Below are 26,981 nucleotides of genomic sequence, written 5' to 3' on the forward strand. Positions count from 1 at the left end.
AATTTCTTTATCTTTTATTAATAATTTTTTAACCTTTAAACTTCTAATTTGACTTGTATGTCCTACTTAATACCGTTAAACGTTTTATGCTTATAATTTAAAGAATAGTTTTAATTTTTAAAAATACAAAATAGTGAAAATAATGTAATTTTTAATTATTTCTGTTACAAAACTAAAAAATATATAAATATCAAATTAGTCCAAATATGAAAAAAGATAGTAATCTTATATATTTAATATACATAATTTTTAATTATGTTTTTTATTAGAAGGTAACTCGTAAATTACATAATGTCAAATGCATAGTTAAGTCTTATTTAATATGATTAATAGTTCTGATTTTGAAATTTTTAAAAAATAAAAATAATTGCAAGTTTTATAATTTATAGTTTTTTAAGTTTAGTAAATTTAAATTTTAAAATTTTAATATAAAAATTAATATCAAACTATATAAAATCACATTTTAACTATTTTAGTGAAAGGGATAATAATGTAATTTAATAATGATTCTAGCGATAGTCACTATAATTGTAATAGTATTATTAAGGATCAATATTTTTTTGTATGATTAGACGGTCCAATCAAGCGAGAGTGTAAAATACATTACTAGATCGTCCAATTTACACTAAAACGGAAGAGAATTTTAGTCCTAATATTAATAATGATAAGTATTAATAATAATAGTTATAATAATAAAATAATAATAATTAAAAATATAAATAAGTTAAATTATTTATATATTATTTAAGTTTAATTTAATAAATATTTGATTGAATTTATTTATTTAATTAAATAAAGTTTTATTAATCTTTATTCTTTAGGTTGAACTTAACGTCAATGTAAAAAGAATATTCTATAACTATTTTCTATATTTGTTAATATTATTAATTACTTTAATAAAAAGTAAAATAACATATTTAAAAATAATATAAAATTTTAAAATAATTATTATAAAAAATATTTTTTAAATTAGTTAATTTTTTAATTAATATAAAAGATGAATTTTTATATTAATTCTTTCATAACTGATATAAAAAATAATTTAAAAAATAAAATTTTAGAAAAAAATAAGATAAATTTTTTTAAATAAAGTTTAAAGACAATAAATTTTTACTTTTTTGAATTTATATTTGTTTTTTTAATACATCATTAATATATAATTAAGAATAAAATAAAAATGAATTTTTTTTAATTGTGTGATGTTTTTATAATTTTTAGCAAAAAAATAATATAATATTATAAAGACAACTTACACAATTAAATCATGATTTATCACTAACTTTCTTATATTATTTTTAAGCATAATATATATATATATATATATATATATATATATATATATATTCAATTTGAATCTTAAAACGATTCATTTTTCAGTTTTATAGTATTGTATAATAACTAATTTTTAATAATTTGTAATTAATAATAAAAAACCTTTTAAAAAAAGTATTAAAAAGATGTACGAGCTCCTCTTTCCATCATTTCAAATCAAAGTATTACTTTTTTATTATTTTGTTTTCTTTTATTTAAATTATTGTTTTCTTTCCCACCGATAAATGGCATATCAGATCAGACATTTGAAGGAAGACTTGTTTGTAATAAAGAAAACGCAGTGCTATTACCGAAGTCCTTGGAAACTTCTATATAGGCATTGCAAGAAGTGCAAAATTACAAATACTGGATAACAGGCACCTATGCATGTGCATTCATTCTGCCATTTCCATAAACAATTAAACAAATATCGCTTCCTCTTACTACATGTAGCTCACTTAATAATATAAAAAATATATACATTAAAATATTGTGTTATTAGTATTTTTATTAACAACTTAAATTAACCAAAAATCAAATAAAAATATTTAATAATTTAACATTTTCAGACTTCTTGAAAACAACTACATTATTTCTTGTTACGGTTTCCTCTCACTAGTAACACACTATCCTAGTAACAAACGAAATGAACCATACCAGTGTACTAGTGTTGCATCCCACCATTCCAAATACCAAATAACCTCATTCTCGGATCTAAAATTTGCAAATTTCCCTGTCTCACATAGCCATGTCCCTAGTTTCCCCTCTTTCCTCATCCTGCTTATGCGGCGCACGCTAGCACCAGCACGGATAAGGAAGCAAAAATTATGTATTTTTCTTTTACAAGTTTTGTTTACATATGAACAAAAACCGCAGAGAATCACGGCATCAGCCCCTATAAATGAACCCCTGCCAGACACACACACAACACCAACATCACTTTCCTTTCTCACTAAACCCACTTTCCCTTGCCTAGAGCAATGGCATTAACACTGCTCTTACTTCTAGTGAGTTCCATTTCAGTGTTTGCTGAAGAGATTGAAACTCTTCCACCCCCATCACCACACCCTCACTCTCCCACACAACCCCCACTTCATCCCCCAGTCAAGTCCCCTGCTTACCCACCGGTTAACCCTCCTCATCCACATCACCACCACCACCAACACCACCATCACCCACCAGCCCCTGCCCCTGCCCCTGTTCACCATTACCCTCATACCCCTGCCCCTGCCCCTGTTCATCATTACCCCCATACCCCTGCCCCTGCTATCCCCCCAACACACCCCCATTACCCTCCTGCCCCAGTTCCTGCTAAACCTCCCACACATCACCACCATTACCCTCCAGTTCCTGCCAAGCCTCCTGCTCATCATCACCATTACCCTCCAGCTCCTGCTAAGCCACCAACCCATCAACATTATCCTCCAGTTCCTGCTAAGCCACCAACTTCTCCTGTTCACCCTCCACTTCACCCACCTGTTCCGGTGCATCCCTTCCCAAGAAGCTTTGTGGCTGTTCAAGGTGTTGTTTACGTCAAGGCCTGCAAGTATGCTGGGGAAGATACCCTCTTGGGAGCTACCCCCTTGCTCGGTTAGTCTCTGCTCCAAAGCTTTCACCTTGTTTCTCTTTCTGCTCAAAGCATAAGAAAAAAATGTATATTTGCCTAGTTAACCACATGTTTAATCCAAGTACATTTTTTTCACTTCACCCGCGTATCTAGTCCAAAAATTTGAAATAATGTCTTACAGACAAATGTTAGTTTTTTAGATCTCGTCACAACATTTTTTTTTTATTGTTTTTCACTTTGTTTGCTGACACCTAATGTAAATATGATTGTGTTATACTGTAACGTCTGTTGCTGTTGCTAATATTTACGTTGTTTTTAAACTCTAGGCCATCCCGGATTTTTACTGTGTGTTTATAATGCTAGTGTGCTGAGGAACTACTTAGATTTAAGTTCGCTTCACCTTCATGATAGTTTTTTTGTTTTACTGCTTTGCTCCGTGGCAAAAAATGTATGGCTAGAGCCTAGCGCAGTTTGTTTCTAGATCTATGCATTTAATAATTTTCTTTAGGTATATTACACTTTGTCCGTACAGATTTTTCAATCAGAATACAAAATCTTGTTCAAGACGAACCCTTTGTTAGGGATGGTGGAAGGAAAGAAAATAATTTGGAATTTTAATTTAGAAACGCAAAAAAAATTGAATTTTTTTTCTCTTCAGTTTGTATTTTTTTTCTGTGGGTAGTGTTTAGTATGATTAGGAAAGACTTATTTTTAAGAGAAACGTTAACTTGAAGGCCCGAGGAAAATTAACTAAAATCGGTAGCTTGACAGAATGTCTATGTTTTGAGAATATAGAAATAAAAAAATATATATATACTTTTTACATTTTTAAGATAATGATTATATAAATATTTTTATATAACATTTATTTTGTAATTTAAAAGAAATTGTAAGTTGATGTATATAGAGACTGGTGAAAGAGGGAGAGGACTGGAATTTCAAAAGCTTTTTGCTAAAGTTGCTCTGTCGTTTTACTAAAGCTGCACGGTTCCTGAGAACAGGACATTGCATGTTGGGACTTTTGGCATCCGTGAAATGACTAGTTATGTACCTTCTTTCATAAACGACAAATGACCAAAGCTTTCATTTTGAAATTGTGTTGTAGGTGCCGTTGTGAAGCTTGAATGCAATAACACCAGGTACAAGTTGGTTCAAACAGCCAAGACTGACAAGAACGGTTACTTCTTCATTGAAGCAGAAAAGCGCATCACCACCTATGGAGCTCACAAATGCGAAGTCGTTTTGTTCAGTGCACCCAATGAACTAAAAGCCTCTAATCTTCACGGTGGTGTCACTGGTTCTGCTCTCAGGCCAGAGAAGCCATTCATGCATGAGAAGCTTCCTTTCCTCCTCTACACTGTTGGGCCTCTTGCATTTGAGCCCAAATGCCACTAAAATTTAATTATCAGTGTATAACATTTTTATGTTATTATATATAGAGCTGTGTTGCTTTTGTTTGTCTTATTGGCCTTTAGGTTTCCATTTTCTTGTGTTTCCCTTTTGTAGTTCTTCTCAGTTTGAATTGTTCCTATACAATAAGAGTGATAGTATGTAATGGATAGTTCTCGTATGAATTACTTTAGTATAAAAAAAATGTTGTGATAAGCTGTTGTTTAATTTGCTGCCATGCATGCATGTCGAGTTATATTTGTCTTTTTACGTCTGATCTTGCAAGTTTTTTAGTTGAATATCGTAGTCACTGATACCATATTTTTATTTTCTAGTTGTTTACTTATATATATATATATATATATATATATATATATAAGACAGCAAAAAGGATAATATGTAAGGGTTTTAAATTTGTATTTCAAGATATTTTCTTAAAATATATGCGTTTGCATGTTTTGCAAAAAAAAAAGAAAGAAGGTTGCCAACTTAGGAATTTAAATAACAATATGTGAATTCAGTATTGTTTACCAAGAAAAGAAACTTTTGGATATCATATCAGCTATCAAACTACTTTACTGATTATCAAAAAAAAAAAAAAAGTTTAAATATATTTTCAAATTTTGAGTTTTTTATTTCGATCATTATAATTTTATAAGTTTTTTTTTTAATTTTGAATTCTTTATTAATGTAATTAATAGAGATTATCACATCAATTTTATATTACGAAGAGAGACTAAAACGAAAAAATATAACTTAGCTGATGGCCAACTTGCATTGTAGTCAATTATTTTTCAAGATCTTGGATTCTGATGTGCGTAATCCCTTCCTTGGTTGATCACATTTTGTTTTTCGTTTTTAGATTATGTTAACTTGACATTTAAAAACTATTTATGACATTTTGACCCCTTCCTCTTCGGAACTGGGATTGAAATTGGTTTTACATGTCTTGTTCATTGGGACATATTAGTAAGTGTCCTAAAGTATTAATGAATTATAAGAATAATCTTACACAAAAAAAAAATCAATATATTCATATAGCAAGTAGGATTAACAAGAGAATATTATAAGTATCTAAAATTATTAACTATAATAATGTTTTGGAAAAAATGACAAAAATGGAGTGGATATGATATTTTTTTTTTATCATATAACAAAGATTAATATCATATAATTTTATTGATTTCCTTGATATGTATCATTAGTCATTATTATATTGTATCACGCCAATTAGTCATAAAAGGTAAAAACATGTATGAGTGCAATGATTTATGTATGAACTTTTGTAACACAGTTTTTCTCAAATTGAATGTGCGAAAAAATAATTAATTGAAAGGTTTGATCCAATAACTCGAGTCCCCGTTAGAAAAAGAAATTAAATTAACACATACAATATCTTAAAAAAAAAATCAGTAAAAGTTAGTCCAAGTGACAAACTGCTTAATATCGTTTAAGTAAAATCTTGAGTTTAAGTATTTAATTATATGAAAAATATTTAATGATAAACTCACTCATCACATTCAAATTCATGACCTAATCAAATTTAAATTAAATTAGATGAAAAACTAAAATAAATAAATAAATTATTCACTATAAAAATATTGATTACGAAATTTATTTCAATGTATCTTTCAAATTGACTATTTTAAATAATAATGATTCTCAAAGGTTTCTACAAAAAGTTTTTTTTAAAAAAACTTCTTTTAAAGAAATTGAACTAAACACATATTTCATTGCTTTAATGAATATAATTTTTTCAACAAAATAAAAAAGAATAACAACATTAAAATTGATTTAGTCTATATTATAAAAAATATAAAAAAAAACAAGAAAGAAAAAAAGGTTGAGAATTATTACATATTAAATAGTGTTATTTAAGAAAATAAATAAAAGAGTTGGTTTGAGGTGATAGTAAATTTTTAATTTTTAAATATGACTTTTAAAATAAATAATATTCGATTTAAATAGAGTTAACTTAATGTTAACTCAATTTTAAAGTTCTTTTACCCTCATTTTAAAAATAAAAAATAATTATTTAACTTTTATTTTATAAATAAAAAACACAAAATAATATTTTTATCATATTTATATATATTTTTATTAAAATATTATATATATATATATATATTTATAAATCAATAAAATGACATACTTCCATTATTATTTTAGTAATAATTGAATAAAATTTTAGAGTAAACAACTTAATTTGAACATTTAAAAATCTAAAATGACTAAATATGAATAATTAAAATTAGAAAATACTAAAATCTCACGTACATTAAATTAAAAATGTAATTAAGCTTAAATTATTTTATTATTTTCTTTAATAAAACTAATTTATGTAAAAATGTTCTTTTATTGAATGGAAAGGTATAAATTAAGAAGAACAAATATTAATTGGTGCTTTATGGAATTTACCAAAAAATTTAAAATAATTTTTTTATTGAAAATACAACGATAGATTCTTAAAATGGGTTTTAACGTAGTTTGTAATGATTTTTATAATATGCAACCTACACTTATATTTTGTTTTCCGCTGGATGCTCTTTGGAATTGGTTCGTTTATGGTAAAAGAAACAAAATGGAGTATATAATATTCAATTATTTTCGTGGGACCGCGCTATTGTCATCGCCAAAAGGGGACCTTATTATGGCCTCTCTTTTCCCTTTTTCACTTTTATCATTGCCTATTTTTAACTTTTCATACATTCATCTATCATTATTCATATTCATCAAAATTCATAAATTTAGATTGCACAAAACCTATAATAAGATTATCAACATTTTTCAAAGGAAGCTGAAGATTGCTGGATCAAGCGAATGGTTCATTGGGGAAGTTTGAAGTGCTGTAATCTGCTGAAAATGGAAAAAGCTCGTGACATAGATGTATCTTAAATATTTGTTAATATAGGGATTACAAATTTTTTGTATGTTTATTGGGTGTTCTCAAGTGACAGTTGTAAAAAACTTTGTTTAGGTGCAAAGTCTTAAGTGATAGCCAGTTGTCAATATTAATGAATACTAATAATTTTTGCAATCTAGTCTAGTGATCAGTGAAGCAAGACACAGAGAATCATGAAGCAAGCACTGTGGCTCACCAAATATTTGGTAATCTTGAGTGTGTGACTGAGCTTCATCTTATCCTTGATGGTAGCATAAAAGAGGATATGGTGAATTGAAGTTAACCAAATGGGTCCCTTCAGAGCCTGTAATTATAGCATCTAGGGTTCCTCGATCCTCAACAATCCTTGGATTCCTGAAAGCTCTGGAAATTATCAAACAAATACAGTAGTGTGGTCCTCCTTCAACCCTTCACCTTTATCAGTTATTGCTATGAATTTGGCTATTTCAGCTTTCCATAAAAATCCAAATAATTAAGTTTAATCCAAATGAATATAATTACATTAAATATTCAATTTTTTTTACCGCTTATAATAATTTAATTAGTCGAATAAGAATTGTAGTAAAAAAAAAAATAAAAATGTTTAACTCATTTTGAGAACTAATTCAAAAATGAAAATTTTCTTTACGCCAATTTGAACCCATCCGTCAACATCGTAATCATTAGTTTCATAGATCATGAGATGCTGCTAATAATATATATGCTCTTTGCCAATGGAAACGAAAAGGAAAACGTCATCACAGTGAAATATGATCTTCTGGACCACCGTTCACGCATTAAACTATAATGACTTATATGTTGAATTTATACACACATAAGTCATGGACATAGCAAAAGATTAAAATAGAACAAACTTTTATGTTATTTTTCATTAAGTCGGTATTAAATTAGTAGATTGGATATATTTAATTATTTTATTTTGTCTATTTTTAATTTAAATTTTTCATAGAACAAAATTTATATTAAAGAATAAAATAAAATATTATATTTTATTAATTAAAAAATAGAAAAAAAACTTATTTTATCTATCAAACAAGTTACAAGTTTTTTCATTGTGATGAAGTTGAAGAGCCCGTCATATTATATGGGGAGTATCCTATCAGTTGTGTACTCTGGTTTCCCTTAATTTCCATTTTCTTATTTATTAAATGCATGTATTAGACTTATATTTAGATAAATAATCACTTTTTTGAAAAGAAACCTAAAAAAGATAAAAATAAATGTATTTCTTTAAAATAATTTGAATTAAGCCTGCATCAAGTTTGTCAAATATGTAAAAATGCATAGTAAGTGCACAAATGTGTGCAAGAAGCATTTTTTTTTTTTACCATAGTTACTTACTAGAATTTTCAATTTTCCTGTTTCAGGAGGATATATATTTGAATTAAGATATGATGCCAGTTAAACTTGTCAAAAGTGAGACATCTCAGTGAAAACAAGGATTGAGGAATTGGTAAATTCACATATATATGTTATGTGCTACAAATATTTTATTTAAAACTAATCCATATTCAAATAAATGCTGACACATATAAGTGAAATTAGGTATTGAAACTACACATTTAATAACTTAAAATTAATTTAATCAAGAATAATAGAAAAAAAATAACATTTTAAATATGAGCAATGAAATTTATATGGTGTTCTAACCTTGTCAACAGTGTCGTAGGTCAACTTTGTCATTACTGTAGCACCGATGTCGTCGGAACGCAGCTAACTTGATTCTAATTGTACCAAGGTATAGCAAAAAGCCCATAATTTGGTGCAAATTAGGTCATAGTAAAAAGCCCATAACGAAACATAATAAAATTAATATTTCATAAATGACATGTTTTGGATTAGAGGAGGTAAATTGATCTTCCTCTGTGTATGTATTTGAATTCATGTTTGAGTTATCATAAATTTATGTTTATTTTAATCTAATTAATTATAATTTTTGTATTAAGTTTATGTTTACATAATTTTTAACATGTTTTCAAATATATACTGTTATCTTGTTTATTTTCATGTTTTTTTTTTACTTCCTTAGTCTTCCCAATCAAGTTTTAGTCAAACTTACTCTTTGTTTTAATTTAGGAGTAAAACAGAGGAAAATAAAAAATATATAAAATAAATAAAATGTTTGGATGGAAAGAAAATAAAATAAAAAAAGAAAAAATTTATTTGCCAGAATTGATATAAAAATAGGAAGAAATACACTTAATAATAATATATGTTATTACACCTTTCCCTCCACCATAACAGAAACAGATCAATTTCGTGTTGAATGAGTTGAGTTTTGGGGGATTTCTTCTCTCCATGGGGTCTCTTTACCTTTAAGATTATTTTTTATTGAGAGTTTTTTTTATGCTTATTTGTAATATTTTTTGGACTTTTATGTTCCTTTTCTTTCACTTGTCATCGGCACATTCTCGTTCTCCCTCCAATTCAACCCTTTAACTCTAAAGGATAAATTAAAGATACAAAATTTATTAAAAAAGTTATAAAACTCAAAAACTAAATGAAAACTTTAAAATTAAAAAAAATGATAATTATTTAAGAAGAATAAAATATATCATTATGAATGCCTCATAACACTCATACTCTTCAAAGTAGATATTTGAATATCTCATTACACTCTTAAGTAAGAGTATAAAATATAAAAAAAGTCAAATATAAACTTAAAATATTTTTAACTAACGTAACTTAAAACAAAAGACTTATAATTAATATATAGCTTTGACTTCTTTTTTATTACAAATTTAAACAATTAAAACTTGTGTCACGATATTTTATTTCAACTCAACTCCAATAAAATTTAGTGGCTAAGAGTCCGTGATAATTAACATTGTGATTCTCTAAAGTTCATAACTAAGCACAAATATAGAAATAGGTAACCAATTGGACGCAGATTAGATCTTGCTCATAGGTGGCTACTTAGTGTGTTGCTTTTGCATCTTCGCAGCCTCAACACTATCCATACTTCCAACCTACTCTTTCTTTGTGATTTGTGTTATCATAATCAGTTGCTGCTATTGTTAAAGGTTTTGTAGTTTTGAGAAGTGAGTTTAGTTTGGGGAATGAAAATGATAATTGAGAAATTATTTATATTTGATGTAAAATTTTAGAATTATGGAGAATTTGATGTAAATAACAAGAGATATTTAAAATGTAAATTAAATATGAGAATAATTTTAAATCATAATTACAAAAAAATTGAATATAATAGAAGTTTTTTAAATTTTCTCTAAAGATGTGTCATTTAAAATTTATTGTATTTGTCATAAATTTTTCTAACTAAAATTCTTAAGTTTTCTAAATGTATACTTTTTATTGTCCAAATATATACATCTAAAAATTTAAATTTTGTCTCTCCAAACACAATATTATCTTGCTCTTTTTGGAATTTGAGATCTTCTATAGACGTAAATGTTGTCCTCTAGGCTTATTATTAGAATTTTCTTAGAAAAAGAAAAAGAAAAAGAAAACTCTTAAATATAAAAGTATGGCATTCATATGAAAATTACAAAGAGTTGTTTAGACACTTCTATATTTGAATTTGACTTTATTAACTTTGATACTTCAAAGAACTTTTTTAAAAGGCTACCATCAGTTAAAAATAACCTCTTCACATTACCATAATAATGTCATTACATATAAGATTGTTACTTCATATTAATACATTAATGTTCCTTTGCTTGTGTCTTAAAGATTTGTGGTCATCTTAATATTCATTTTATAGGTGGCAAGTTTACCTGGCATAGGAAAACTCGTGAGGGATCTTATACAGCCAAACGTTTTGACCATCGACTCTGTGATACTAATTGGCGCCTATTTTATCTTGAGGCTTTGGTGGAAGTTTTGTCTTAAGTTTATCTTGAGGCTTTGGTTGAAGTTTTGTCTTAAGGTGAGATGGTTTTGATTATTCTCACACTTAAAGATCTTTTCGTTTTCAAGCGACTTGACTTTTTCATAATCTTTATACTAATGTTACCTCTGCTCGGAGTAAATTTCTACATGACCTTCGCATGGCTTTGCAGAAAGTTAAGAGAAATCTCTTGTTTTTAATAAGGATGTTTCTGGAAATATTTTAAAAATAAGAGAATTTTATCTGATAAGCTGAATGGTATTTAGAAATATTTGGAGAATTATTTCTCTCGCTCTTTGTGGTCTCTTGAGGTGAAATTACAAGAAGAATTTAATAAAATTTTACACCAAGAGGAGTTATTGAGGTTTCAAGCTAGAGAAAAATGGGTGCGATTTATAGACAAAAAATCTTCTTTCTTTCACACCTAAACTATCATTCAGCAAACTCTTCATCTTCCTGATGGTACTTGGTGCAAGGAGGAATTTGTTTTGAAAAAGTGAGAGCCTTAATTATTTTAAGAGTTTGTTTTGCTCTCAAATAACTATTCAAACTGCCAATATGGATATCAATTGTCCAAAATTGAGTGAGAAAGCCGTTAGGAATCTTACTTATCTTGTTTGTAGGAGGAGTTTTATCAAGCTCTTTGTTCTCTGTGTTTTCTCTGTGGTTATTTTAATCCTAGTTTGGAAAAATTTCTTATTGTGCCTATCCCTAAAATTGATCATTTGACACTTTCGTGACTTGAGACCTATAAGCTTATGCAATGTGATTTTCAGTATTAGTGAAACAGTTTGAGACCTTTTATTGCTAAGTTGGTGGGCCCTTTTCATAGCAGTTTAATTTATTCCTGCGAAGAGGTACATATGATAATGCAATTGTTCTTCAAGAAATTGTTTATAATATGTCTTGTTGTAAGAAGAGGACATACGATATCGGCTTTAAGCTTGATACGCAGAAAACATATGACTGTTGATTAGGGATTTCTGAAATCTACTTTACATGGTTTTGGCTTTCCAACCATTACTATTGATTTAATTGTGCACTGTGTCTGTCTTAGCTTGTTGTGGAATGGTGAGAAGCTTGAGTCTTTCTCTCCAACTTGAGGCTTAAGACAAGGGCATCTTATGTCTCCTTACCTTCTTGTCTTGTGCACTCTATTCAAGCTCAAGTAAATGCTGATAATTGGCTTCCAATAACTGTCTCTAGAGGCCGTCCTCTTGTTTGTCGATGACTTCCTCTTATTCAGGAAAGCTACTACTTCTCACATTAGACTTACGGCAAATATAATAGATGATTTTTGTAAATCTTCGAGTTTATCGTATTAATTTCCACTAGTTTCGTGCCTTTGTTCTAAAGGTGTTATGACCGCAAAGAAAGATCAATTTGTTGGTATTTCAAATATTCGTTTTACAACAAGCATTGGGATATCTTGGTTTTCCTATAATCCACGGTAGAGCTACAAAGCTAACTTTTCAATTTACTATTGACAAGATCAACACCATATTGGTGGGTTGGAAGCTTAATTTATTAAATAAAACTGCGCGCTTGGCTTTGGCCAAATCAATAATTTCTTCTATGCCTCTTCTGCTTGCCTGAAAATTGATTCTATAATGCGTAATTTTATTTGGGCCAATAATAATAATAATGGTGTGCAAGTTAATTTGGCAACTTATTCATGAAAGAGAGATATTTTGGGTGCAAATTATTATTGCTAAATATAATCTTCATGATAACTTATGGCATCAAACACACGACTCTGGTTCTTATGTTTTGAGCTCAATTCATCATGTTATTCTTTTCCTAAGGGATGAGTTTTAGTTACAGCTTGGTGATGGTAGAAGCTCCTTCTGGTTCTCAAATTGGACTCAGGTAATTTATGCGAAAAAGTTCCTTCTGTACACATTCATGACCTTCATTTGACCATTGTGGATATTTGGGATGGGACTCATCGGTAAATTTTGTCCTTTATATACTATGCTTCCAGAAGATATTAAAAATGACCTCAACCAGATTCATGTTTTATTAAATAAGGATAGCAATGACTTGCTAGTATAGACATCTTCTTTGCATGCTAATACTACTCGAGAAGCTTATCATAGGTTGCACCATAGGTGTATTTTTTGTCACATTGCTCCCTCCTATCAAAACTGGACATCGATTTAGAAAGCCAATATTTCAGAGAAGATCAAATTTCTCTTTTTGCTTGCTTGCCAGAATTCTATCCTCACTAATAAGTTGAGATTTGTTAGGCGATAGGCAATTTCAGATATTTGCTCTCGTTGCTCGTGTAGAGGACATTTTTCACCACTTGAGAGATTCCCCCTAGCATCTAGGGTTTGCAATCACTGGGTTTTTATGCTAATCCTTCTTTTTTGCAGGCTAAGAATGTTATGGATTGGTTGTATTCCAGTTATCACTCTCATGGGAGCTTGTTTGCAGCTACCATTTGGTTCATTTAGAGGGATAGATATCAGCATTGTATTGAAGGACATCTAATGCACCTTTAACAAAATTTTCAAGGTGTTCAACGTCTTAAGCATGACATTGATCTTCTTGAAGTTGACTTCTTGGATGTCAAAACCTTCTGATTGTGTTATTCTAAATGTGGACAGAAGTGCTTAAGGCAATGCTGGAGATGTTGGATTCAGAGCTTTGTTGCGGGATCATATTGGTGCTTGGCTTAGAGGACTCCATGGGAGCAATGGGATTTCTAATAATTTTCATGCAGAGTTAGCAGCCTTGTCTCATAGTCTTCCAATGGCTTGGAATTTAGACTGCAAAAGGGTCATTTGTTATAGTGATTGTTTGAAGGTTATTAATTTGATCAAAGGATCCCCCTCTCATTTTCACCATTATCAACCTTTGGTCAAGGCTATTTGTGACCTCCCTAGACACTGGCAAGTTTTCTATTCATCACATGCTCAGACAAGGAAATTTTTGTGTAGATATTCTTGTCAAGAACGAATCTCGACAAGGTCAAAGAGTAGTCACGTTAGAACATCCTCCTCCTACGACGGTCTTGCAACTTTTCTGCGATAGCTCTCGTGTTTCTTTTTAACGTCCTTAGTTTCGCTTTTTGTTTCCCTGTAAAAAATAAATGCTAACCACTAAACGGGCACATTAAATTCAAAGTATTTAAAAGTTATAATTTTAAAACTAATTATATGTTATAACTAATAATGCTTCCACATTTTATTTTCAGAATTATATTTTACAATATCACCTTTTTTTATTAAGAACCTTTTAATTTAAAATATTTGTTAATGCAGTAAAACTCTAAAATGATTATTGTTTTTTCTGCTGTGTCATACTTGATGTTTTAGCTTTTTATAAAAAAAAAATCAAAAATTGAACTGCGTAGGTGCACACTGGACAGGTGCTAGGTAGAACTTAGCACGTGGCAAGCAACAAGCTCAAAGCAATTCTTTATCCAGATTGTGAACTAAATAGCTTGCCGATCACGCAATCGGAGCAACAACATAGGTGAAAACTTTATCACGTGCCACTTCTCATCATTCCTAGTCCATAGTTATGTCTCTTGAGAGTTACTGAAGTACATTTCCCTTATACTACGGTGCTTTTATTATCTTATTTAGCTGTTGATTGCTGCTTTAGTTGAATTGATTATATTTCTATGTTTCTGTTGAACAGGCATATGAACATGCAGAAAATGAGGTCCTCCTTATTGTATTTATTTTCCCCTTGTTATCTACTCCTTTAATTGGGTATTGGGTTTTGTAGTCGTACACCACTTGCCGTGTATATTGGCCTTAACACTCGCTTCATGCTGCTACCAATTTGGGAGAAAAGAATTCTTTGGTTCTGCTAATAATGATAAGTTGACAAACATGAAATGTAACTGATGCTTAAACAATTTGTCTTTGGGATGTGGAGTTATTTCAATCTCGTGCAGCGTAACAATTCTACTGTTTATTGATTTATCACAACATAGGCATGAGATGATTATATCGCAATTTAGGCAGGTCCTGTCTTTGCCATGAGATGCAATCTCTGATGATAAATTCTCCCATGAATGTAGACCATTTGATTCCGATCTCTTTCTGCTGAATATTCTTGCCTTTTGATTCTTCAACTATAAGTCTGATTTATCGTCTGCATGATATGTCTGTAACAAATTCGAAACCTATGATTATCAGTTAATTATTTTTATCTTTTAGTCACCTTAATTACTAATATGTTTATTCAATAGAGGCAGAAGGAAAACCTTTCAAATTCAAGTGTGTTTGTAGCTCTAATCAGGCTGGCTCATAATCTTGAGTTTTGTGATTTGGCAATTAACTGAGTAGAAATTTTCTTTGGTTAGCATCATATTAGACACATAAATCACGGGTCACCCAAAAAAACTTGAATCCTCTAAATTTTGGAATTCTAGAAATGCTTATGCACAAGCTTTTTGCAGTTATGTCATCTACCAAAGCCTATTAAAATTATATTCGTGAGATTTGTCCAAAAGATTGAACTATAACTTATGTTCACCTTTCTGGTTTCTGATTAATGATTATGCTAGCATTGATGATGTTTGGTATTCGTATTGATTGTCTTAAAATGTAGTAAATTTTCTCCAAAATGATGCTTTTTATATTTATAACCTACAAAAGGAATGGCATGGATCGTTATATAGTAATAGCATGACTTTATTTGACAATATATCATACTAGCTAGCACCCTTGGTGGGGAGGGGTTCTCTATCTGAATTTTAAATCTTTCAGCTACATATATGTTGTTAGAGTGCGTATCAAAAGCTTGAGACTTCTAAAGGAACAAAGCCCCTCATTGCCTTGGAGAGTAACTCTTGAAAGTTTATATCCTTGCAATTGTTAATCAAAGTATGTAGACAAAGTTAACAATATGTTTCTTAAGAGAACATCAAAATTCTACCAACACAGAGACACTGTATTGACTTGAGCTTACATATGGTTCTTTATGCTTGTTCATTGGTTAGGTTATCCCTCCCTTGGATATTCCCTGTTCACCTAGGTATTATGAGTAATTTTTGTATGGAGAAATCCTTTATGTGAGTAGATAGATAATGTCTTGAAGGCAATCTTTTCAGGAAATCTTTCCCTATCTCTTGGAATAACTTGTAGAACAAATTTAGGTTAAATTTTTTAGATGTTTTTGTTATTTTTTAATTAAAATAAAAGTTTAAATTTTAATAGAAAAATGATATCAAAATACTTAAAATTTGTCCTAATTCATAATGCCATCTTTTGTATAAATTTAATAAAATTAAATGAGCTAAGCTTAAAATAAAAGGGAAGTCGTTTCTATTGCATATTTGAAAAAATTATTGTTTGAGGAAATAATAGATTTTTGTTTCTTAAAAGTTTTTTTAGAAAGTTATCAAAATATATCCTATTATATGGAAAAAAAAAAAAAATTCTCTTCAGGGACATGACCCTTCTATGTTTTACATTTATGCTTAAGTAAAAATGTAAAAATATAACATGTTCATGCCTAAATATGAGAGGATCTCGACCCCACTATATGATAGCCCAACATAGATAGTGTTTAGTTTAGCTCAGTTATGTATTCTCACCAAATCCTAGGAATTGTAAATAAACTAAATACATATGCAACTTAAAATAAGAAGGAAAAAAATAAAAATAACGATGATACTAGAAGTTCAAATCCATCCAGGAAAGCTAAGCTAGTATTAAACAGGTTCTACATCATTAGTTAAACAAATCAAACACCTAACCAATTCGTCAATTTTCCAATTCAATCTGTTTTTTTTTTAAAACTTGTAAAAATTTTGCAGAACTTGAAAATACCTTTCTCTCATACATGACCTAAATATAAATAATCAATCATGAGTCATTAATTAGTGCACATGTAGTATTGAGTTTTTCTAGAAGAAATTTACTTTTTTTTTCTCCTTTTCATCTAATTTATTTATAAATTATTTGATATTTTCTATTCTGGAAATATAATTTTTTTAAAAATATAAAGATAGAAATTCGAATTGTATTAATCAATGCATGCATGGATGTCAACTATTGATGGCCTATTTCAATTTAATTATATATATGATTGTGTGCATATATATATTTGTGATTTTTTTAATTTTAGTCCTTAATTTTTTAAATTTTTTTTAATAATGTGTGACTAAAATAAGAATTTGTCATGTATTAGTTTTTTGTGTTACACCATATTAATAAGAGGGATTAAAACTAAAATAATTTTTTTATGAACTAAAATTAAAATCCCTTGAAACGTAGAAATTGAAGTCTTAATTTTAACAGTCAGTGTAAATTTTGTATACTATCAACTAATTAAAAAATATATCATAAATGTGACTTTTAACTTGTTATTATAAAATTTAATATTATTTTGGTGATATGATAATTTATAATTGAATAATAGTGTAAAAAATGTGACTTTTGAGTGACATGTCTTAAAATACTTTGGACTCAACTATCTTGATTATATTTCCTTTTTGTTTGCATCTACTCATCAATGCAGACCTATTTTTTAACACTTTTCCTCAAAAACAATTAGCTTAATTTGATTGTGACTTGTTTTCAATATTCAATTCGCTCTTGTATTTTAAGTTTGAGATAAAGCCATAGGTCTTGCTTTCATTTAGAAGCATAATTGTGCTCCTTTTTTCAAGTTTTGGTACCCATAGGTCTTATAATTTATTGAGTCCTGTTTTTTTGTTGGGTCTCTATATTTTTTTACTCTTTTTATTTGAGCTTTAGGTCTTCCTTTGAATAAAAGCTCTCATACCATATAAGAATTTACATAATTATAACTTTTATATTAAATTATAAATTTTATACTAGATTTTACAACAAAGTTGTATTTAGAATAAAAATTTTCAAACAAAAGTCACATTATTTTAAATAAGATAATATTTATTAGATCAAATTCACTCAGATTTAAATTCTCGATTGCTCCCTCAAATACACACTTATTCTTTGACTTGTTCGCTCCCACTCTTTCTCGAGTCAATTGAACTAGTTAAAAGCTTTAAAGGCAAAAAAAAAAAAAAAAAGTGCAATAAACAAGAAAAAAGACCTACAACTCTTGAAACTAAGAAAAAAAAACCTACAAGCCCAAACTTACCCTTTGGGAAGAAACAAAAAGAAAGAAAATAATAATAAAATTATTAATTTTAAAAAATAACTTTTCTCTCTTTATGTATAGAGAGAAACCTTGTCACCAAACTGGGCACGCTAGCGTCTTCTTAGAGAAACACTTATTTCCCATTCCTAACACCATTTCAGCAAATTTCTGTTTGTTTTCTTCCCCTGTTTTGCAGATTGATCACTTCTGCAGGGTTGAAATATTCTAAACGTTTCTATATTTAAATGAGTTTTTGGAGTATTATATTGTCACCGTTCAACTTAATTCACTTCCTCCATTGAAAAATGATTATCATTTTATAGTATTTTATTCGAAAGTGAAAATGAATAACGAGACGAAATAGTCCCTTTCTTGGACGAAGTATTTCGAGATATCAAAATAATATAAAAATAAGAACAACTTTTTGAAAGAAATATTTTTAATAAATAGTTTTAAAATTTATTTTGGTCAAACTGAAATCATTTTTGAACGAAAGGAGTAACAACACCCCCAAATGCTTGTCATTAAGGCCATTAGCCCTTCAAAATCTAAGGATTATTTGGTTTCTTGTTATTAAAGATTTGTACTGCTAAAAATGTTTTTTTCAAAATGTTAATGTTCCCTTTATAAATTATTTATAATTAAAAGAAAAAACAGAAAACGTTATCATCAACTTGTCAGATACTAATTTTTTGATGGACTAATATATATTTTTAAGGGATGATTGAATACTAAATAAAATATGCTAATATTCAACATTTTGACTTTCATAAAATATTCCTACGTTAGTTGTTGACAAAATATTGCGGATGTGATACATGTCCATCTAGTTTTCAAATTTATCCGTTAACATGATTTTCAATCTTCGCTCAACCTGTAATTTTAATATTGTCGCAGCAGAGGTATGAGAAAAACGTTTTAAGAAAAACAATTTTTTAGAATAATTTTTTAAAAAAAAAAAATTAGAGGAGTTGTGATTAAAATTTATTAAAAAAATATTTTAAAAAATTAAAAAAATAATTTTTAAAATAAAAAATAAGTATTATTAGTATTCTATTTAAATAACTGTTATTTTTAATTAATTGTGTAAATTTATTTTAATTTTAAAAAATATTTATTTAATACAAAATAATGTAGTTATACATATATTTTACGATAAATAATATAAAAAATAAAGAGAGATAATATAACTATATTTAAATTATGATCTATGTTAAACTAGAATTTAAAATAGCATACACTATACATAAATTTTTTATAATTAATTAAATAACTGAAAATAATATAAATTACACATTAATATTGTAAAAACATATAATAAAATGAAAAGTTAAAATTGCATATTTAGTTCTTTAATTAATAAAAGTTAGAAATATGACTTAAAAAATTTTAAATATGAAATTAATTTTATTTAATAAAAAAATTAAAATTTTATTTGATAAATTTATATTGCATAGTATCAAAAATAATGTTAGTACACAAAAATTTTAATAATTTAAAGTATATAAAGATATAAACGTTATACAATAATAATATAAATCATTACATTAATAAAATTTAAGAATTTTTGAAAAAAAAAAAAGTATTCACAATTACATGAATGAAACATGAAACGACCATGTGCAGCAATAAACAAGTTTTACGTTTTCATAATGCGTGCGAACTTGTCCCATTCAGTGTAGTCAAAATTGTGGTAAAACGTGTTTTGTGGCAACATCTCCATATTTATGTGATTAGAGCACCTCCACAGTGTGCTAAGTGCTGCACTTTTAATGTGGTCCCTTCTATTCCCTCCCACCATTTTACAGCATTTAGTTTATATAAATTGGGGAATTGGATTCACCACTCATTTTCACTTTTTCATGCTCTTCTTTGTACCTTAGGATTCTGGAATTGGGAATTAAGTATGAGCCTGTATGTGGGCACCAATAACTCTGACTTGTGGAAAAGCAAAGGCTTTTGTCTATTTCAAAAGAATGTCCTTTAACTCACCACCGCACCCTCAACGGCATTAGTCGAACAATATTTCTAATACTGTTGCAATACTAGGAAAGTGAATGGCACTAGCCTTAACATTTTGACAAATAAAAACAACTTTGAACCTCCTCCTCTGCAAGACCTTAACATGGAAGGATCAAGCAAGATATTTGTCTAATCTAATCTTTATGAATCTTAATTTGGAAAAGTATTAAATCCATATCCCAATTCTTAACTTATTTCATCTTTATCAGACAAAACCTGACATAGCTTTGTTTACAAACTTTCGTAACTATATTATCATCTACATATCATAGAGAAGGGTGGGGGACATTAAATTCTAAGAATCTTTAACTGACACGTACCAAATATATTTATACAAGACAGAGCACCCTGTAATATATATATATATATATATATATATATATATATATATGTCAGTGAGCCTGTGGGACATATACAGGACTAGTAGTGTTGTAGGGCTAAAAGTGGAATTGCAGGACATATTTATAAAGATAATTTGATTATTATGAGAATGGATTTTGACATTGGAGGAGATAGGGAACAACAGGGTGCATCAAATCAAAATATATCATGGTTAGACAGTTTCCTGAATTGTATAATCACGGTTGTTACCATTAATGAAAAAGTGGATGAAAATATCAGTCCTCCCAAACAAGGCACTAAGAAATGTATTGCCTTTGCTTTGCCATAGTCGGAATCATCATGGCATCAGCTATGTCTCTGAGTCAATGCTAAATATTAAACTCTTTTTGACGCTTTCTGTTTTTTTTCGCTCATAACATAACAGGAAATAAAATATCACCCCAACACAGGAAAAAAATAAAATAAAATAATATATATGTGTGTGTGTGTGTGTGTGAGAGAGAGAGAATTTCACCAATTCAACCTTAGGAAGCCGTTTAATTCAACCTCACCCTCTTTGTAGGCGCGTGTTGAAGTTCCTGCTGGTTTCTTTGTTTGATTTTTTTAATGAATATTTAAGTGTACACGGTAAAAACTTAATGTATGATAATAACAAAATATTATAGAATTGAATATATTAATAATATTAAATATTACAATTTTAATAAGTATTTATCATTTTCAATTTTTAACATGTTTTTAAACACGCGATAAAAAAAAATGTTTGTTATTTTCTTTGACTTCTTTTATTTACTTGGTCAAATGTTTTTCCTTTTAACGAGTTAGATTCCATCACGGCGTGATTTAATATCTCAACACCAATTTCAATTATTATAATTATGAGATAAATTTTTGAAAAATAAAGCTAAAGCTTGGCATGTTGATAATGGCTTTTGGGCAGCACGTATCGAAGATGTGATAAAAAAAAATTAGGCAGATTATTATTATTTTTTATTTTTTGTTAAATAATTTTAAGTTTTTTTTCTTCAGAAGGCCATGAACAACAGCATAATACTCTCCCCTCCCAATCATTAACTTTCACTAGTTTACCAAGCACATTCATCAATCAAATGCAATTGTCAAGTTATAAAATATTAATAAAAAAATGTAATTAAGGGTTTATAATAAAAATATAATTAAGTGTCTTAATTAATTAAAATAAATAATCATAATACAAGTAGTTTATTCGTATTATAAAGGTTTATAATACTCAACTTGTAATTTTTTTGCATTATAGCAGCAGGTTAGAGCAAAATAAGTTATGCAAGTCATGAGTGTAAAACTGTCAACTTAACCTGCCATCACTATGCCACTACGTAACTATTCACCACACTTTATTATTTACAAATAACTAATAACTTACAAGAAGAAGCTACATTTTGGAATATGCATTTTTTCTCTTGATAACTCTAGTGCTTCTGAACCTCTTGCTTCTTTGTAACACTTTCCTCTATTGACAATAATTTTTTCTCTCTTTTACTGTCAATTGCTTCCAATTTAGTTACATTGGTTCCTTTTATTTTTTTTCAAAGCTTATTGCTTATGTCAACTTCTCATAATTTTGTTGACTTGACTATGTTTTAGTCAATTGCTTATTTATTTCTTTGATGATAATGTTTGCACTCTCCAACATGTCTAACGTTAATTTATAACTTCTCTAGTAGAACTTCCTCCCAAGTATTTTTCTACCAATCTTAGTAAAGGAACATCATTATTTTATGTTAGAACCATTATCTCTTAATTGACTCTTCATCTTTTATTGATAGAGCTCTATATTCAACATCAATCCACCCAATATTTAATGTCAACTATTTGGCATTCTGCTCTTGAATTTCACATTTTCAATTTCATTTTGAGTTTGTCTCATATTTAAAGCATCATATGCTTTGACCTAGAAGGTATAAAAAATAGTTCAATCTCTAAGGATTGTTCTGAGTTAGTAAAGAAGCAAAGAAAAATGCATAATTCTAGCATTATTGTCTTTAATGATGGCGATAAACAATGATAATAGAGGATTATTTAGTAACGAGCAATAAGGTGATAACACCAGTGAGTTACAAAATAAGTTTTTCAACTACATTATTTTTCATTTTAAATTTTACATGGAAGTGTTTTGCACTTTAATTTTTATATATAACGCTTTTTTTTTAACTTTAATAGTTACATAAAAAAAAATTCTATAAAACTTGTGTCAAATAGTATAGTTTTATCTGATGAACATATGTAATTATTATGAAATTTATGATTGATAGCTAATAGAAATCAATTTCTCATATCTACCACTATAAAATTTGTGTCAAATAGTATATTTCCCCCCCCCCCCTATATTGTGCATTATGAAAAATGTTTTGTAAAAGAAATAAAACTCATTATGTCTTAAATGAATACACACTGAAAAATAGATCCATAATGTTTATTTTAATAAATTAATTTTTACTAAAGAAAATGATATTAATGAAAAAAGTTAATCAATTTCAAGTTCTTTTTACTATATTATAATTTTTTTTTCAAGTAAGATAAGACCTGATAGTGAGCAAGATAAATACAATTGTGTTAGACATGGCGTTATACAAAGGGTGAGAGAAATAACAATATTTAATCACACGCATTTGATTATACTATAAAGTGAGTATACTAGACAATTGTTTAAATTTAACATTTTTTATTTGATACCTCTATATATCTACCTTTATATTTATATAAAAATTGCGGCTTTTATTTTTGTATATAATTTAAATTTTTTATTATTTAATAAGATTTTTTAATGAGAATTTTATATAGAGCGTTTTTTTCATTATATCATATAAAACATTAACCAGTTATCTTTTTATTTAATCTTACTTTAATTTTATATTTTATATCTTTTATAATTTATTTTTTAATTTTTAAAAATTATTACATTTAAAAACAACAATTAAAAAGATTTTAAATTTACTTTTTAAAGAATATTCGTGCAATGCACGAGAAACATATTAGTCAATCTCTATATATTAATCTGTAACTACGCATTCTTAAATGATGAAAATTTTAAGAGTTTCGTTTACAATTTAATTATCTTTGCGTATCTTTTTTAAATAATAAGTATTTTTTAATTTAATATTAATTTAAATTAAAAAATTTATAATTTAAAATTTATCTCTTTAGTTAATTTTATCAATATAGTATAATATTTTTAATTAATAATTATAATATTTATTTTTTTAATTTATAAGAATTTTAAGTGATACAATATAGTTCAAATTATTCATTTTATAAATTAATTTTAATTTACTCATCTGGTGCACCAAAAAAGTCATTAGTTATATATAAATTGTGAATTTTAATTCTTAAATGAGATTTTTTTAGAATTATCTTAAAGAGAGCGATTTTAAGAGTTAGTTCAATTTTTTCATTATATCATGTGCTTCTCTTATATTGAAGTTTTTTTTTTTAATTCACAACCAATTTAAATTTTTCATAATTTTTTTTAACTTAAAAATAAATAATTTTATATGTTAAAAATTCAATCTCTATAATTATTACTTTTAACCTGCATGTGAGATTAGAGTTCTTTAAAGTTTACAGGTTTTGAAGGCAACAAAAACTTTTAATCTTAATTTAGTTTAATTTAATATAATCAAATATTTATTAAAATATTTAATTAATATTTTTTAATTTTTTTATTTAATAATATATATACAATGTTAAATCTCTCTAGTTTAAAGAATTTGATAATATACGTGTGTTGAAATATAAAACAATAATAATAACAATTAAGTTTATTCCATTAAGTAAAACTGAGAATATAAAATAAAAATAAATACTTGTTCGCTCATACGAGTTCAAACTAATTAAAGTAATTAAGGTTAGCTCATCTTAAATTTTGTTTGATTTTTTTTATTGGCCCAATGCAACAACCTAAAAAATAAAAATCAATGATCGATTAGCATAATTTGTGAATCGATTTTTATGGGTTCGATTTAAAATGAATTCTTGCAGATTCAAATTTCACAGTTTTTAACTATAAATCAAACAGACTAATGAGCTAAGATTAGCCTAAATATTTCAAAGTTAGAATAAACGCTAAAAAATATTATTGGTTTAACTTACGTGTAGCTGACATTGAGATAAAAAAAAGTTAATATGAAACCTATTAGACTATCAGGATGGAAATAAATATCAAAGAATTAAAAAAATTACCTTTAGATGAAAATATTTAATTATAATGAAAATAAGAAAAATATATCCAAATAAATAAATATATCTTTTTCATGGTAGATATATGAATGAGTTAGTAACTTTAAACTGTTGTATGTAGTATAAAAAGGATAAAGGATTGAGATTTTTTATTGCTAACTTAATAATAACAATTTTTATATATTTATGATTTAGTTCTCTTTGAACAACCTTCAAACTTATTATTTTATATTTTTATAGTTATATTTATAATTATTTTTTATTTCTTTCAAATAAATATTGTATATATCCCATATCTAGATTTTGATTTTAAGAAAGTTTGCATTTATATATACTTATTAAATTTTAAGTTATAATCAAAACAACTTTTGATTTAATATGATGTTGAATGTCATTTTAAACATATAAGGTTCATTTTAAATTCTATTTATAAAGTTCATGATTTTCATAATTAAACCTTTGTCATATACATTTATAATATTAATTCATGATTAAAATATAATTATATATTATTTATTATTAAACATTGTTTCATATCTTCATTATGTCCTTTTTAAACAGTGATCACAAACTGGTTTGCGCAATAACTATTATTTTTGCTTAAGCCATATGTAAATTCGCTTAACTGATAGTTTTAGAAAAAAAATCAGTTCATTGGATGAATTTTGCTTAAGCGGTAATGAATTAGCTTAGGTTAAACTGAAATTAGCTTAAGTAAGTAGGTTAGGCCAAACAAGAATTAGCTTAAGCGAAATGTCACTTTTAGTTTAAGCTAAAAATAATGACTTAAGTAAAAATTAAAAAAAAAATTATATAGTCATTATTATATAAATTTAGCTTAAACGAATATTGTATGACTTAAGCAAAACCATGTCTCTTTAGTCTTATTTAATTGTAAATATTGTATCTAGATTATAATTTTAAAAATGTTTGTATTCACACGCACTAATTGAGTTTTAATTTATAATTAAAAATAACTTTTGAATCAATATAACCTTAACCTTGAATGTCATTTTAGATCTGTAAGTTTCATCCTAAAATCTATATGGGCAAGTTTGAAGGTTCAAATAATGTATAAGAGTTTTTAAATTTATACTAATATAAAAAGATGTTTTATATATATATATATATATATATATAAAGTTCATAATTTTTACATTTAAACATTTTTTATCACTTTTAGAGTTTCAATCCATGATTAAAATTTGATTATATATTGATTGATTATTGAATTTCATTTCAAATCTTTACCATGCTTTTCCTGCACAATGATCACGAACTGATTTGCATAATAACTATTATATTTATTAAGCCAAATATTAAGTCGCTTAAACAAAACATCACAAAAAAAGCAGAACTTACTAAATTAATATTGTTATTAAAAATTACAAAGATTATATATTTAAATCTTGAGATGTTGAAAACAATAAAGATTCTTTTATAAAATTATGTAATCACTACCAAGTTAATAGTTATTAAAAATATGGTTATTTTAAAACATTTAATAAAATCATTCTTTTGACAATAATATATACAAGTGCCTTTATTTATCTTATTTTTGTTGTGCTTAATTCTTGAATTATGAGATTAATTAAGGTGTTAACATTTTACTAAATAAAGATTGGTCCGAAAGAATTGGTAAAAGGTCCATCTAAATTTAGAAGAAAACAAAGAATCTTTATCTAATTGTATAGATTTACTAACCTTTTCAAGATATTACTTTGCCTGACGGGTACAATATGAGTATATTTGACAAACTTGTCTATAATTACTTATTCTTTTAAGCATCTATAATTATTTAGATAGCTATAAAACTTGTCAAATTAAAGGTAAACTTAATTAATAAGAGAGTAATTAAAGAGTGTGTTACTAGCACTGTTATTAATGAGCTAAAACTATACCATTTTATTTTTTATTGAAGAGAAAACAAGAACAGTGATGTACAAAAAAGTTTTAATGTAAATTAACTTGTTGGTAAATTAAAGATTTAGGCTGTCGTATAGTTTACTTTTTTTCATCTTTGTCCACTAAATAGATCACCACAAAATCTCCACGTTCCATATAACGTTAAAATGAATTATGTTCATAATCATAAATATTGCTGACATTTAAAACACATACGAAAAGAAGCTATATACTCTGTTAACAAATAAGGCTTGATCATATAATAATACAACCATTACTTTATTTACTTTTTGTTTATGGTAAATGTTTTAGTAATCAAACAAATTTAAGAGTAATTTAGGTTTGAGCGTTAGATTTTCTTAATAAATTTTTTTATAGTTTATTTTTAG

At 27.2% G+C, this 26,981-nt stretch overlaps 1 protein-coding gene across 1 annotated transcript; it reads left to right on the forward strand.

Moving 5' to 3' along the window:
• Positions 1 to 2,270: 2,270 nt before the first annotated feature.
• Positions 2,271 to 4,273, forward strand: LOC113859886 (non-classical arabinogalactan protein 31; the record flags this gene model as incomplete). The annotated part of the gene is made up of 2 exons (XM_027492551.1): positions 2,271 to 2,901; positions 3,984 to 4,273. Coding segments are annotated over 2 exons (921 nt in total), but the record flags the coding sequence as incomplete, so codon positions are not given.
• Between the last annotated feature and the right edge of the window lie 22,708 nt (positions 4,274 to 26,981).

Source organism: Abrus precatorius, unplaced genomic scaffold (genome assembly GCF_003935025.1).
Source record: "Abrus precatorius isolate BTA unplaced genomic scaffold, Abrus_2018 Scaffold2, whole genome shotgun sequence".
NCBI classification, from domain to species: Eukaryota; Viridiplantae; Streptophyta; class Magnoliopsida; order Fabales; family Fabaceae; genus Abrus; species Abrus precatorius.